Source organism: Canis lupus, chromosome 5, assembly GCF_011100685.1.
Source record: "Canis lupus familiaris isolate Mischka breed German Shepherd chromosome 5, alternate assembly UU_Cfam_GSD_1.0, whole genome shotgun sequence".
NCBI classification, from domain to species: domain Eukaryota; kingdom Metazoa; phylum Chordata; class Mammalia; order Carnivora; family Canidae; genus Canis; species Canis lupus.
Window position 1 is genome coordinate 39,881,568 of NC_049226.1, and position 14,260 is coordinate 39,895,827.

A 14,260-nucleotide genomic window follows, 5' to 3' on the forward strand; every position below is an offset into this window, starting at 1 on the left:
GTACAGTTAGTCAAAGACTCAAACAAGATGGCCTATGTGTCAGGCATGGGGCGAATATAAGACATAGTTGTTGAAGCCTAGGCTCTGGAGCCAGATTGCCTCTATTCAAATGCCAGCTCTAGTATTTACTAGCTGGATGACCTCAAGCAAATTATTGAACCTCTCACCAAATCATGGCTTCTTATATACAACATGGGAAAAATAATTGGATTATTTTGAGGATTAAGTGAGATCATGTATTTAGTATGGTTTTTGGCACTGACAATAATGGTCGAATACATGTTTATCATATTATTATGAGTGAAGGTCCTCCATAAAACTTTCCTTCTTCTTCCTCCTCAAAATTCTTCTCTTTGACTCTTCTAAATAACCCAAAGTAAGATTCCAAAGCTCTGCTTTTTCTGTGTTATGAAATGTGAGGCTGAAAGAATGAATAAAGATTGCTTGTTTCTAGGGACTGAAATGTATCCTCCCCAAATTCATGTGTTTAAGTTTTCTTCTCCAATGTGACTATATTTGGAGATAGGATTTTTAGGAAATAATTCAGGTTAAGTGAGGTCATAATTGTGTAGCCCTAAACCTGTAAGACTGGTGGCCTTATAAATAATGAAAGAGAAATTTCTTTCTCTCCTCTCCATGTGAGCATACAGAAAGAAGTCAGCCATCTGCAAGCCAAGAAACAATCTATCTCCAGAAACTGATGCTGCAGGACCTTAATCTGGGACTTCCAGCCTCCAGAACTGTGAGATAATAAATTTCTGTTGGTTAAGCCATGCAGGCAATGGTATTTGGTTATGGCAGCCTGAGCTGATTAAGACACATGTCTTCCTTAAATCCAAACTGGCTTCTCCAAGTATCTATTTTTGACAAGTTGACTACCTATAGCATTTCACAAGCACAAGATGTTGCTGAAGTTGCAAGATCTTCAGAATACACAAAATAAATTAATAAATTAAGATAGATGGTGAGAATAATGACCTTGATAACCAAGCTAAGATCTTTGGATTGAGGGCAGTTTTCACAACTCAGATCTGGCTCTGAAAAAACATCCTGCATTGCTAGGCAAAGCAGACACTGACAGGGGGAAGTCTGTGTATGCAAACAGGGCGCCAGAGCACAGGCTCATTCATATTATTACTAATTTAATAGTGAGAAAAGAAATTACAAAGGGAAGTACGTCATCTTTGAAAAACAAATGAGAAAGTGATTTCTTTCATAGATTCTCTCAAAATCATGTATCTTTCAAGGTTACCGGTGGAGGAAGTTTATGAACAGAGATTAAGTACCTTGTGTGGGTGACAGTTAATGACCTGATAAAACTGGGGCAGCTGAGGCAGTCTGGCTCTAGATCTGTGCTCTTGAAAGTATTATAGAACCTACTGGCATAGATAGAGAAAAAACTCCCCCAGGATGATCCCAATATTTTATCCTGAGCCAAATAAAATGGAGAATAAGTTGAAATTTTTTTTTCTTTTTTTTAAGTTTATTATTATTATGGGACGCCTGGGTGGCTCAGCGGTTGAGTGTCTGCCTTCCACCCAGGGCGTGATCCAGGAGTCTCGGGATGGAGTCGCACACCAGGTTCCCTGCGTGGAGCCTGCTTCTCCCTCTGCCTGTGTCTCTGCGCCTCTCTCTCTCTCTCTCTCTGTGTCTCTCGTGAATAAATAAATAAAATCTTTTTAAAAGGTTTATTATTTTTTTTTAAAGATTTTATTCATTTATTCACGAGAGACACACACAGAGAGAGAGAGAGGCACAGAGACACAGGCAGAGGAAAAAGCAGGCTCCACGCAGGGAACCCGACATGGGACTCGATCCGGGTCTCCAGGATCACACTCCGGGCTGCAGGCAGCGCCAAACCACTGCGCCACCAGGGCTGCCCAGTTTATTATTATTATTAATTATTAGTAATCTCTACAGCCAATGTGGGGCTGGAGCTCACAACCATGAGATCAAGAATCCTATGGTCTATTTTTTTTTTAAGCGTGGTATGTTCTTTTGACTGAACCAGTCATGCACCCCAAATCCAACACAATGAAGGTCAGTTCCCAACAATAACGCCTAATACAATGAAGGATATCTTTTTTAAAAAAGATTTTTATTTATTTATTTGAGAAAGAAACAGAACGAGCATGAGTAGGGGAGGGGTAGAGGGAGAGGGATAGAACCTCAAGCAGATTCCATGATGAGCATGGAGCCCTACATGAGGCTCAATCTCACCACTCTGAGATCATAACCAGAGCCAAAACCAAGAGTCTGACACTTAATCTACTGAGTGACCCAAGCACCCAAAGAATATCTTTCATAACCGGCAGCCAACGTGATAATGGTAAAACGCTAGACCTGTTCTCAATCAAATCATTAATGCAGATCAAGTTACCTGTTCTTATCACAATTGTTTAACATAGTTTAAGAAATTCCATCTAGGGATCCCTGGGTGGCTCAGCGGTTTAGTGCCTGCCTTTGGCCCAGTGTGTGATCCTGGAGTCTCAGGATCAAGTCCCACATCCGGCTTTCTGTGTGTGCTTCTCCTTCTGCCTGTGTCTCTGCCTCTCTCTCTCTGTGTCTCTCATGAATAAATAAATAAAATCTTAAAAAAAAAAAAAAGAAATTCCATCCAAAGTAGTAAGAGGCATACATGGAAAAATGGAAGAATGAAAGACTATATTAATATTATTTGCAGATGATTTATCCATAACACTAAGAAAATCAAGTGAAATGCTGTTAGGTTCTTTAAAGAAGTTTTGTAAGTGGATGGATATAAAAATCAGTAAATCATCTCTGTATCAGCAGTAAAGTCCTAAAAAATATATCAGAGAAAGACTTACTCATAACAATAGCAAAAAATTAGATGAGCCAAAATAACCTTAGTAAGAATGTTTTTGGTACCCAGAAGAAGGAAATTATAAGTCCCGGCCTTTGTCTCAGTAATTCATCATTTAGGAATCTACCTTAAGGAAAGGATCATGGCTTCAAAGATTTTTTTTAATTTTAATTTTAATTTTTTAAAAGATTTTACTTATTTATTCATGAGAGACACAAAGAAAGAGAGAGAGGCAGAGACAGGCAGAGGGAGTAGCAGGCTCCATGCAGGGAGCCTGACGTGGGACTCAGGATCAGGCCCTGGGCTGAAGGCGGTGCTATACCATTGAGCCACCAGGGCTGCCTGGCTTCAAAGATTTATTATCAGATTTTAAAATACTTTAACAGGGACTCCTGGGTGGCTCAGTGGTTGAGCATCTGCCTTTGGGTCAGGGCATGATCCCCAGATCCTGGGATTAAGTCCTGCATCGGGCTTCCTGTGGGGAGCCTGCTTCTCCCTCTGCCTCTGTCTCCACCTCTGTGTGTCTCTCATGAATAAATAAATAAAATCTTAAAAAAAAATTAAAATACTTTAACATTGGGAAAAATTTAAATATTCACTAGTAGGAGAATGATAATCAGGTTATAATACATCCTCGTGATCAAATCTTTAAAATCATTCTAAGGACTATTTAATGACTTGGGAAATGCTAAAATATTCTCTCATGAAAAAAAGGAGGATACAGAATTTTTTATAGCATCTGATGCTAATTTTGCTTAATATTGGTGTTCTTCTCTGGGCAGGCAATTCTCATGTGCTTCACAATTTTCTGAAGTATCCTTATGCCCACTCCTCAAGTCATACAACACCAAATACATAATTCTTCTCATCATTTGTGGTTTTCTCTTCTTGCCTTGCCTGATCTTCACACTCTGTTATCGCCCCACTGATCCAAGGGCAACTGCATCCACTCCAATGTTTGTCTTTTAAAGATTTTATTCATTTGAGAGAGAGAGAGAGAGAAAGCACAAGCAGAGGGGAGAGGCAGAAAGAGAGGGTGTAGCAGACTCTCCAATGAGCAGGGAGACCAATGCTAGACTCGATCCCAGGGCTCTGAGATCATAATCTGGGCTGAAGGAAGATGCTTAACCATCTGAACCACCCAGGCACCCTACAATGGTTTTAATTCTCCTATAGGCTAAGGATGTCTAATCAGTTCTTTCCCATAACCGAATTTTCCTTTGCAAACTATGCCAGCTAATCTTTACTCACCTAGATGTCTATGCATTTCCATTATCCCAGATTTCTCCTGTTCTTGAAATCCTGCCATTTAAATCTCTTCAATAAGACTCGAATTCACCCCTTCATCTCCATCTTACATGCTACACTCTAAATTGAGACGTTCTCCTTTTGCCAGGACAAATGTATGAGACTGATTGGTCTATGGTCCTAATCTCTTCAATCCATTCTATCATCAGAGTTATCAAAGTGATCAAAACTTTTATTTTATTTTTTATTAATTTTTTTGAGAGAGAGCACAAGTGGGGGGGGGGTAGGGGGCACAAGGAGGGAGAGTAGGAATCTTAAGCAGGCTCCATGCTCAGTGTGGAGCCCAACTCAGGGCTCGATCTCAGGACCCTGAGATCATGGCTTGGGCTGAAATCAAGAGTTCCTTGCTCAACCAACTGAGCCAACCAGGCACCCCAGAGTGATCATTCTAAAGCACACAACTGATCATCTGTCTCCACTATTCATTGTTTCTGTTTCTGTTGTGATGTCATGAAGGTTCAAACAGTAAGACATGCATGTCTGCCAGGGCTAATTTATTTACCACTCATCTAAACTACACCCCTCCCCTGCCCTTTTCCATTGAGGGAGGAAGTAGCTCACTAAAGCGGGTGCTGAAACGAAAAAGGAAACCCAGGGAGGGTGACTCAGCTCATGGGCAATGCATAGAGACAATCTAAGCCTAACAATCCATTGGATTTCTCTCAGCAAAGTGGTCTTAACTTAGAGCTATTTATAGTTTCTTCTCTTCCTCAGGTTCTGCTATGGATCTTCTAGAGGTGCTACAGTTTTCCAGGTGCTACCCACAGAACCTATTCTGTCTTTTTAGCCTGTCTTCCTTTGTCTACCCCTGCTTAACCTATTTTTTTTTTTTTTTTTTTTTTTTTGTTCCTTGGTATGGATTGGACACTTGAAATCCATCTCCTTGCTCTGCATCCTAAGCAGTCTTATACCCAGGCCCTAGCCTAGGCCAATCCCCTAGACCTTCACTAACCTAACCAATCAAAAACACAGGCTACGTGGGATATACTGTATACAGGCTTTGTAAGACAGTGAGACAAAATGAGCATTTTTCCTACCTATAGGCATTCCCAGCATTCTTCTGCTGAAATAAAGCTATATAAACAAACAAACAAACAAACAAATCTGGTATCTAATAGTTACTGCTGTGGTTGGGATGTTGGTAGAGGTGATGGTGGTGATGAGCCATGCAAGGCAGGAGACCTAAGAGGAAGTCTTTGAGGAATCCTGGTTTATCTCCATAATATAAAGAATATAAAAAGATGTACAGAAGGAAAATACCCCCCCTTTCTGGCAGGACACAGTGGTATCCACATGTGATAACTGGAACTGCTGTTGCAGTCACCTTGTAACCACGAGGGGAGAAATACTGACGTGATGAAAACAGTTTCAGAGAGAAATGGAAAGGACTTGGGTTTTTGATGATGTTGTTGAGCCAATCTGGAGCCATCTTGTTTTTGGATGGCTTCATGTGTAGGAGGGCACATTTACTGTTGAAGCCACCTAAATGGAGATTCAGGCTCATTATAATATGTTAGACCCCTGAAGCCTGCCTACACTAGTAACTCCCTTTCTTTACTTAATATGTATACTTGTTCTAATCTTATAAGGGTGAAAAACAAAACCCAATTGGGACTGTGTTGAAATAATGTAGAAAGTAGGAATCAACAAATGGTAGGTAAGGGCAAGGGTACCTTCTATGTGTAGGGACATGGCAGCCTCTACTTTGTACTTCTTCCCTGTCCTTAGCTATATATCTAGAATCTAGATAACAGAAACCACATACCAGACAAGTGAGCTACATTTTCCTTATAGACTTCCCTGGTATGTCCTAGAATTAAGGTCAACTGTCAAAGTAAAGTTACCAGTTTATCTCAGAAATTGGTTAGTGTTTACCCACTTATAGGTAAACTATGTAAATGGGGCTTAGCTCCTGGATGAACAGAATCTGAAAATTATGATATAACTAGATACAGCTTAGGGTAAAGATATAACTTCTCTAGTACTCCTGTCCTGTAAAAATAGGAAAGCAAATTTTGTTTTGTATAAATGAATTGAAAACATCAGGAAAATTACTACTTTGGTCTTTTATATATTTTGAGGGTGATTTTTTCTTCTTCTTCAAAACCTGTGCTTAAAGAAACTTGTGTCTTTATTATGTTGTAAGTTGTATTATCCCCTTCTTGCACATTACCCAGTAACAGAAGAGGAAAATATCCAAAAAAGGAAGCAAGCACAGTCTAATTTATAATAAATCCCAAAAGCCATGATTGCTGGCAAGGAACAGATGTTTAAGTTCAAAAGGACTAATACAAACTTTAGTTGTTGTTATATAGACCTCTGATTTTTTTTTTTTTTAAATTGAAGAGACAGGTCAATAACAATGCACTAAAATCTATTTATATATGTCAGAAAAAGAGAAAAGGCATGTGGTATGGTATTTGAAAGTTTTCCTATTGTAAAAATTTCCAAACAAATGGAAAAGTTAAAAGAATAGTATAATGAACACTCATGTACTTTTCACCAAGGTTCAAATTGTTAATATTTTGCTAGGCTTAATCTATATAGGTATGTATTTTTTTTCTGAATCATTTTAAAGTAAATTGTAGACATCATGATCAGTCATATTATATTTAGCCTTGGTTTTCAACATCTGTTTTTAAAGTATTTTTTCATTTATGTTTTTAAAAATTCATAAAAAGATTTAAAAAGAGAATAATTATGTTCATGTAATTAGAAAACAAGATTCACAATATAAGAGCAAAGAGATTCGATGTAAAAATCAAAAGCATTAAAAAACCCCTGAAATATTAATTCTACATTGTAATCATTCTTTTCTTATTCCTGATTTCTTTTTCCTTAAACAAACAAACAAACAAACAAACAAAACAAACATATATATTAACTTTGTCCACTCTGAAGGTCAAGTAAAAACAGGGAATAGTAAGACTATAGCAATAAATACTCCTAGTAACCCTGGTTATGGTCTCTGAACACCACACCCTACCAAGAGAAACCAAATCTCTTTGGAGGGACAGCTGATGCCAGGGCTGGAGCAGGAAAGCATACAGGAGGTGCTGGGAAATCTTGTTGTCCTTGACAGCAAGCAAATCCTACAAGACTAAAGAGGTCATCCCAAAAGGACATAGGAGACAATGAAGAGGCTCAATAGCCAAAGACAAGACAATTGGAAAATCAAAGAACATGAACCAAATGCTAACCCTCAATACATAAAAACACACACAGGTACCCAACAAAATAAAAAAGTGCCACCCCCCATCCAAGCCATGAACAAGGGATTACCAGTGGAGATATATAGGGCATCGATTCCTTGTTCTGAAAATGGCAATTAAAGAATTAAACATTTATTCTGTCTTTTCAGATCAAATTATATACTAGGGTAATGAAATAGCCCCAGTTGATAAAGTTTTGCTTTGCAGAAGAATTACAGATAACACATTTAGAATGCAGGAGACTTTTAGAAACTCAGCATTTGGCTATTTCTAGTTAACCAATGATGCAGGCAATCATGAAAGCATTACATGAAAGGTGGGTGTGGGTCTCTTAAAATGAAAGGAGCAGCTGTTGCCCTGTGAATTCATTGATCAATGATAGAACCACTATAAGCAGGATGATCAGATAGCATGTGGTCCCCTGAAATGATGCAATATGAAAGACACAGTACAGTTTATGCAGTATTCTTGCCCTTCACAGTTACAGTTAGGTTCTAGTTTGCAAGGAATATGGACAATATTAGAACAACTTAATACCATGAGGAAGCAGGCAGACAACTCCAGAATGCATGACAGTCTATATGACAGCTAAGTTTTTTCAACAACCAAAGACAAGGTGGGGGAGGGAGGAAGGGACAATGAAATGCAGAGTATCAACCAACTATACTGTGTGGACTTGTTTGGATCCAGATTTGAAGAAACCAATTGTAAGCTACTTGGAGAAATGTCAATATGGACTGGGTATTGCAGAACACCAACGTCAATTAAGTAATTGTTAATTATTTATTTTGTTGGATCTGATGATAATGGCACTGTGACCACAGGAAAGAATGTTTATCTTCTTGAGAGATGCACATCTCTGTAAGAGTGAAACAACCCGATGGCTAGGTTTTCTTTAGAAATGCTTCAAACACACTAAAGATGTGAAGTGGGGGTAGATGAAGCAAGTATAACAAAGGCTTGATAATTACCGGGCTTAGGTAATAGGTGTATAGGGGTTCATGACATGTTTTTTAATATTTTCGTGTATTTTTGAAATTTTTGTAACAACTTTTTTTAAAGGGAAGTAGTTATCTTCAGAGAATCTGAACAGAAGTTGAAAACATTTATTTGCATTACACTGTCATTTAAAAACAAATGTGAAACTATTTTAAGTAGACTTCTCAAATAAGATGTTCTTACCCACACACATTGGTTTTTTTGTATCTTGAGTGTACCATTACATATCTATTGCCAATGAATTTCTACATTTTTGAAGGATGAATTTACCTGTTGTCAATAATCATTATACTGGAGGGTGGAATCCCCAAAACATCACAGCTCTGCAAAAGTTCTTTCTTACGAATCTCCCCTTGATTGTAGAAATTTCCTGAAGATAACAAATATACAGTGGTAGATTTCTTTGATAGTGGAAATCTACAAGTTTACTCATTCTTACCTCATCCTGTTCCCTAAGGGACATAAGCCACCTGAAAAATTTGTGTTTATGACAAAAAGCTGAAAAAAATACTACTCACTCCTGTGAGAAGGCTGACAGTAGCCCAAGTCTTTAGAATCATCACCTTTTAATCCCTCCCCATCTCTCTATCTATCTGTCCCTCTCTGTCTGTCTGTCTGCCTGCCTGTATTTCGGTTGCATGCTACAGGCAGTATTGCACATTGCTGAGACCACTGGCTTTGGAGTTAAGCAGATTTAGGATTGCATCTTCTATAACTACCCAGAATAAGTCAGGTACCTGAGCATGCTATTAGTTTGGGCAGATTTAAATTGATAGTCCTCAAATATCTGTTGAACATTTATTTAAAGAAGAGGCTCCCAAGTTGCCTGAATGGTTCGGTCAGTTGAGCATCTGCCTTTGGCTCAGGTCATGATTCTGGGGTCCTAGGACCAAGCCCCACATTGGGCTCCCTGCTTGGTGGGGAGTCTGTTTCTCCTTCTCCCTCTGCAGCTCCCCCTGATTGTGCTCTCTCTCAAATAAATAAATAAAATCTTAAATTAAAAAAAAAAAAAAAAGAGGCTCTGACTCTTGAGTATTACCGGAAAAGGTGTCCCTAGGGGATCTTGACCACATCAGTGCCCCAAATAGCTTACATATTCTTTATTTTCCCAACACATATATTCTAGTTTTTTTTTTTTTAAAAGATTTTATTTATTCATGAGAGACCCACAGAGAGAGGCAGAGACACAGGCAGAGGGAGAAGCAGGTTTGTCACAAGGAGCCTGATGTGGGACTTGATCCCGTGACCAGGATCATGCCCTGAGCCAAAGGTAGACACTCAACCACTGAGCCACTCAGGCGTCCCCATATATTCTAGTTCTGAAGAACGGTTCTGGTAAGTACAGCTTCCCTGTATCCTTACAAATAATATACAGTGTAATTTTAGTACCACTTAAACTGCACTTATGAGCTATTGTCTAGCTAATGCAACCCTTAATTCAACTCCCCAGCAGATAATTGCATGTGTAATGTGTGCTAGTTACTTAACTTTCCTGAGCCACAGTTCCTCCACCTGTAGAGACGATGGCTATCTCGTATCTCCTGCAGGGGGAGCTGCAGAGGGAGAAGGAGCCACAGTTCCTCCACCTGTAGAGACGATGGCTATCTCCTCTTTCCTGAGGATTACATGAGACAATGCATATCCACCCAGTTCAGCACTCTGTGTTTTCTCTTTCCTCGATTTCTTTACTTCCTGAATTACCACCCATTTTCACTGTCCTGACCAAACGGCATTCCCTCTGGGAAGTCTTCTATTTTTCCCCCCTGCAAGGAATCATTTCCAGTATTCTGCTCGGAAGTTATGAACTTTTCTCCATGATCAGATTATTAATTCCTAAATGTCATTGACCTTAAAAGTCACAAGTCTTGTTCAACTTTGTATCATCCTGGTGTTCAGCACACTGCAGACACTCATGAAGTATTGAACAAAGAGAGGCTTCATTTAAAGATTTTTAAAAAACTTATTCATGAGAGACAGAGAGAGGGAGGCAGTGACACAGGCAGAGGGAAAAACAGGCTCTCTGCAGGGAGCTCAGAGAGGCTTCGTTTATGGCCAGACAATTCAGAGGAAAACTCCCACATCTGACCTTTCAACTTTGGCAGAAGTTACTCTAATGCTTGTTTTCAACTGTTTGAACCCAGAGAGGAGACAGTCATTACATTGTATCCAGCAAAGGGACAAATCCTAAAGAGACTCCAGATAATAGCTCAGTTTTGTATATCCTTATCACAATATTTTAGTTACTTTTTAAAAAGCCAGACACACGTGGAATGCCTGGGTGGCTCAGTGGTTGAGTATCTGCTTTTGGCTCAGGTCATGATCCTGGGGTCTTGGGATTGAGTCCTGCATCAGGCTCCCCACAGGGAGCCTGCTTCTCCCTCTATGTCTCTGCCTCTCTCTGTGTCTTTCATGAATAAATAAATAAAATCTTAAAAAAGTCAGATAGATGCTATAGTCAATCTTATGATGGTTATTATATCTTAGGTTTCCCTCAAATCCATAAACATATCTTTTCCTATTTCATCTCAAGGTTACTTGATCTTTGGTGATAAAGAGTCTAATGAACACCAGTAGGTGATTCCAAAGTCCAGAGGCTGTGCATATCAGACTCTGATTATGATTCTGAGAAACTGCCTAGAATGGAGGCTAATGAGTTTATGGAGCTGGTTGTATTGGTTTGTGTTTGAATTGAGGAATTTAAAATAGATTAGGGAATTGAGGTCAGAGATTATTTAGAAAATTTACCCTATGTTTAGTGAACATGTAGGCACTTCAACAGAGTTAAGTGTGAGATCCTTCAGCAGCTCCTAATGACACACTCTAGAACCATGTCCAACTAGGGTAGGTTGTACCCTGAGTTGCACAAGATTATCTATTTGGGGTGAGGAAAAGCTTTAGAACTTTTCCTCTTAATTTGCATACCTTGTCCTTTACACATGTCAACTTTTATTAATATTTTATAATATTCATGTTAGTTCAGTGGTCCACATATTTAATATAAAGAAATATACATATAATGGGAGTATATGGACAAAAGTTTTTACCAGCAGGAAGGGTGCATGGTTGGTTCAGCTGGTTAAGTGTCTGACTCTTGATTTTGGCTCAGGTTGTGATCTCAGGGTCATGAGATTGAGCCCTGCCACGGGCTCTGTGGTGGATGTAAAGCCTGCTTGAGAATCTCTCTCCCTATCTCTCTCTCAAAAAAAAAAAAAAAAAAGTTTTTACCAATAGGAAAATGTGATCCAAAAAAGTTTGGAGATCATTATTCTAGAAAACAAAATAAATAGGATGAATGTCGATTTATTTATATTGAACTATCTTTTGTGTGTGTGTGTGTGTATACAGAGGTGTGTGATAAGCTTATGGATCATCAATTGTATGCTTAGTGAAGTCTTCTGTCTTGTGATAACTAATACTTCTCAATAATTACTAGCAATCATAATGACATTTAATGGAAACTAAGGTCACTTTGTAAAGACCACATTTATGCACCACATATATAAAGGTAAACATTTTATTTTGTTTAAAATTTATTTATTCTAAGTAGGTAAAATATTTACTTGGTTAAACATCAAAAGGAACAAAGTTACATATATTCATATTTACATATGTATATTTATATGTATATATAGCTCCCTCCCACTCCCTTAGTTACCCTACCTTTTAAGTTTCATTTTATTTTTTTTTTTTAAAGATTTTTTATTTATTTATTTGACAGAGAGAAAGAAAGAGAATGTACAAGGAGGGGAGCAGCAGGCAGAGGGAGAAGCAGATTCCCTGCTGGGCAGGACCCTGGGATCATGACCTTCGACAAAGGTAGACACTTAACTGACTGAGCCACCCAAGTACCCCTACCTTTTAAGTTTTAATTTTTTAAAAAAATTTTTTTGAAAAAATATTTTATCTATTTATATGAGAGACACACAGAGAGACAGCGAGAGAGAGAGAGAGAGAGAGGCAGAGACACAGGCAGAGGGAGAAGCAGGCTCCATGCAGGCTCCATGTGGGACTTGATCCCAGGACTCCAGGATCATATCCTGGGTTGAAGGCAGGCGCTAAGTCACTGAGTCACCCAGGCATCCCTAAGTTTTAATTTGTTAAAACCAGAAATGGATTGAGAATCAAAGCATCATGGGCACAATACTTTCTATTAACATCATGAAAATTGAAGAGATTCCTTAAGTTCCTGGGTTTCAAGAATGCTAGCAAGGTTTTTCCTTGAACGTGACTAAGCAAATTCTAAAACGTATTTGAAAGAAAAAAGGTCAACAGTTGCTCGACTCTAAAATGAAGGAGTTTAGGTTCTGGATCAATTAAAGTCTATCCAGGCTGACATACCCAGTCATGTCAAATATTTATATCAGTAAGAATTTAATGGAAATTATTTAATATATAACTGATGGAAGATTTGAGGACCAAACAGGGACCAGTGAAGTAGCCCTGAGATTAGTGACAGCAAGAAGTAACTACCAACCCTAGAATGGACAGATAAAAGGAGTAGGCATTGTTACTAGAACCCAAAGTCCTGGGTTTCCCAAAGGAAGCTAAAACCAAAAGAACTAGACTCTTTTCCATTAGAATGCGTCCACAGAACCCAGTTGGAGAAATAATGGTTTAAAAATAAAAACTAGAATTAAAAAATGGTTAAATTACTTGAACAGACATTTCTCCAAAGACAGATGGGCAATAAGCATCGGAAAAGATGCTCGAGGGACGCCTGGGTGGCTCAGCGGTTGAGTGCCTGCCTTTGGCCCAGGCGTGATCCTGGAGTCCCGGGATAAAGTTCCACATGGGGCTCCCTGCATGGAGCCTGCTTCTCTCTGCCTGTGTCTGACCCTCTCTGTCTCTACGAATAAATAAATAAAATCTTTAAAGAAAAAAAAGAAAAGATGTTCGATATCATTAGTCACTAGGGAAATCAAGGCAAAACCACAATGAGGTATCATTTCATACCCATTAGGATGGCAGTGGCAAAAAAAAAAAAAAAAAGAAAAAACAAAAACAAAAGCAGGGGCCCCTGGCTGGCTTTGTTGGTGGAGCATGTGACTCTTGATCTTGGGGCTGTTTGAGCCCCACACTAGATGTACAGATTACTTAAAAATAATATCTCAAAACAAAACAAAACAAAACAGAATACCATCACCAGGACATGGGCTGAGGCGATATTTTTTAAAAAATGAAAAATTACAAGTGTAGGTGGGGATGTGGGGAAATTAGAACACTTGTGCATTGCTGGTAGGAACATAAAATGGTATAGCTGCTGTGGAAAACCATTTGCTGATTCCTCAAAAAAAATTTTTTTTTTAAAGATTTTATTTATTTATTCATGATAGACATAGAGGGAGAAAGAGGCAGAGACACAGGCAGAGGGAGAAGCAGACTCCATGCAGGGGGCCTGATGTGGGACTTGATCCCGGGACTCCAGGATTGCGCCCTGGGCCAAAGGCAGGCGCTAAACCACTGAGCCACCCAGGGATCCCCTGATTCCTCAAAAATTTAAACACAGAATTAACATATAACTCAGCAATTCTATTCTACTCTACTTCTACTCAAAAAAATTGAAAACAGGGATTCAAACAGATACTCATATACCTGTGTTCTTAGCAGCATTATTCACAACAGACAAAAAAATGGAAACAACCTAAGTGTCCAGATAAGCAAAATTTTATATATACCCATAATGGGGTATTATTCAGCCTTAAAAAGGAATGAAATTGTGATACATGCTACGACATGGATGAACTTTTAAAACATTATGCTAATTAAAGTAAGCCAGACATAAAAGGACAATTATTGTAGGATTCTACTTATATGAAGTACCTAGAATAATATTATTCTAGAGATAGAACATATGCTAGTGGTTGCCAGGGGCTGGGAAGAAGAAGAAATGAGTTATTGCTTAATATGTGGAATTCTG

At 38.7% G+C, this 14,260-nt stretch overlaps 1 protein-coding gene and 1 long non-coding RNA gene across 7 annotated transcripts in view; one reads left to right on the top strand and one right to left on the bottom strand.

Moving 5' to 3' along the window:
* Nucleotides 1–14,260, bottom strand: part of PIGL (phosphatidylinositol glycan anchor biosynthesis class L) — an 85,597-nt gene that overhangs the window by 60,799 nt on the left and 10,538 nt on the right. For all 3 annotated transcript variants that reach the window (XM_038537018.1, XM_038537016.1, XM_038537017.1), the window contains one exon: nucleotides 8,614–8,713. In XM_038537018.1, the coding sequence (XP_038392946.1) occupies nucleotides 8,614–8,713 (100 nt within the window). The remainder of the gene's footprint in view (nucleotides 1–8,613; nucleotides 8,714–14,260) is intronic.
* LOC111095905 overlaps nucleotides 1–14,260 on the top strand; it is a 36,513-nt gene that overhangs the window by 12,146 nt on the left and 10,107 nt on the right. For 2 of the 4 annotated variants that reach the window (XR_005359581.1, XR_005359578.1), the window contains exons 3-4: nucleotides 651–742; nucleotides 12,062–12,119. This is a non-coding gene — a long non-coding RNA (uncharacterized LOC111095905). Of the gene's footprint in view, nucleotides 1–650; nucleotides 743–12,061; nucleotides 12,120–14,260 lie in introns of those variants that run through there. The other 2 variants (XR_005359579.1, XR_005359580.1) reach the window with 1 other exon arrangement.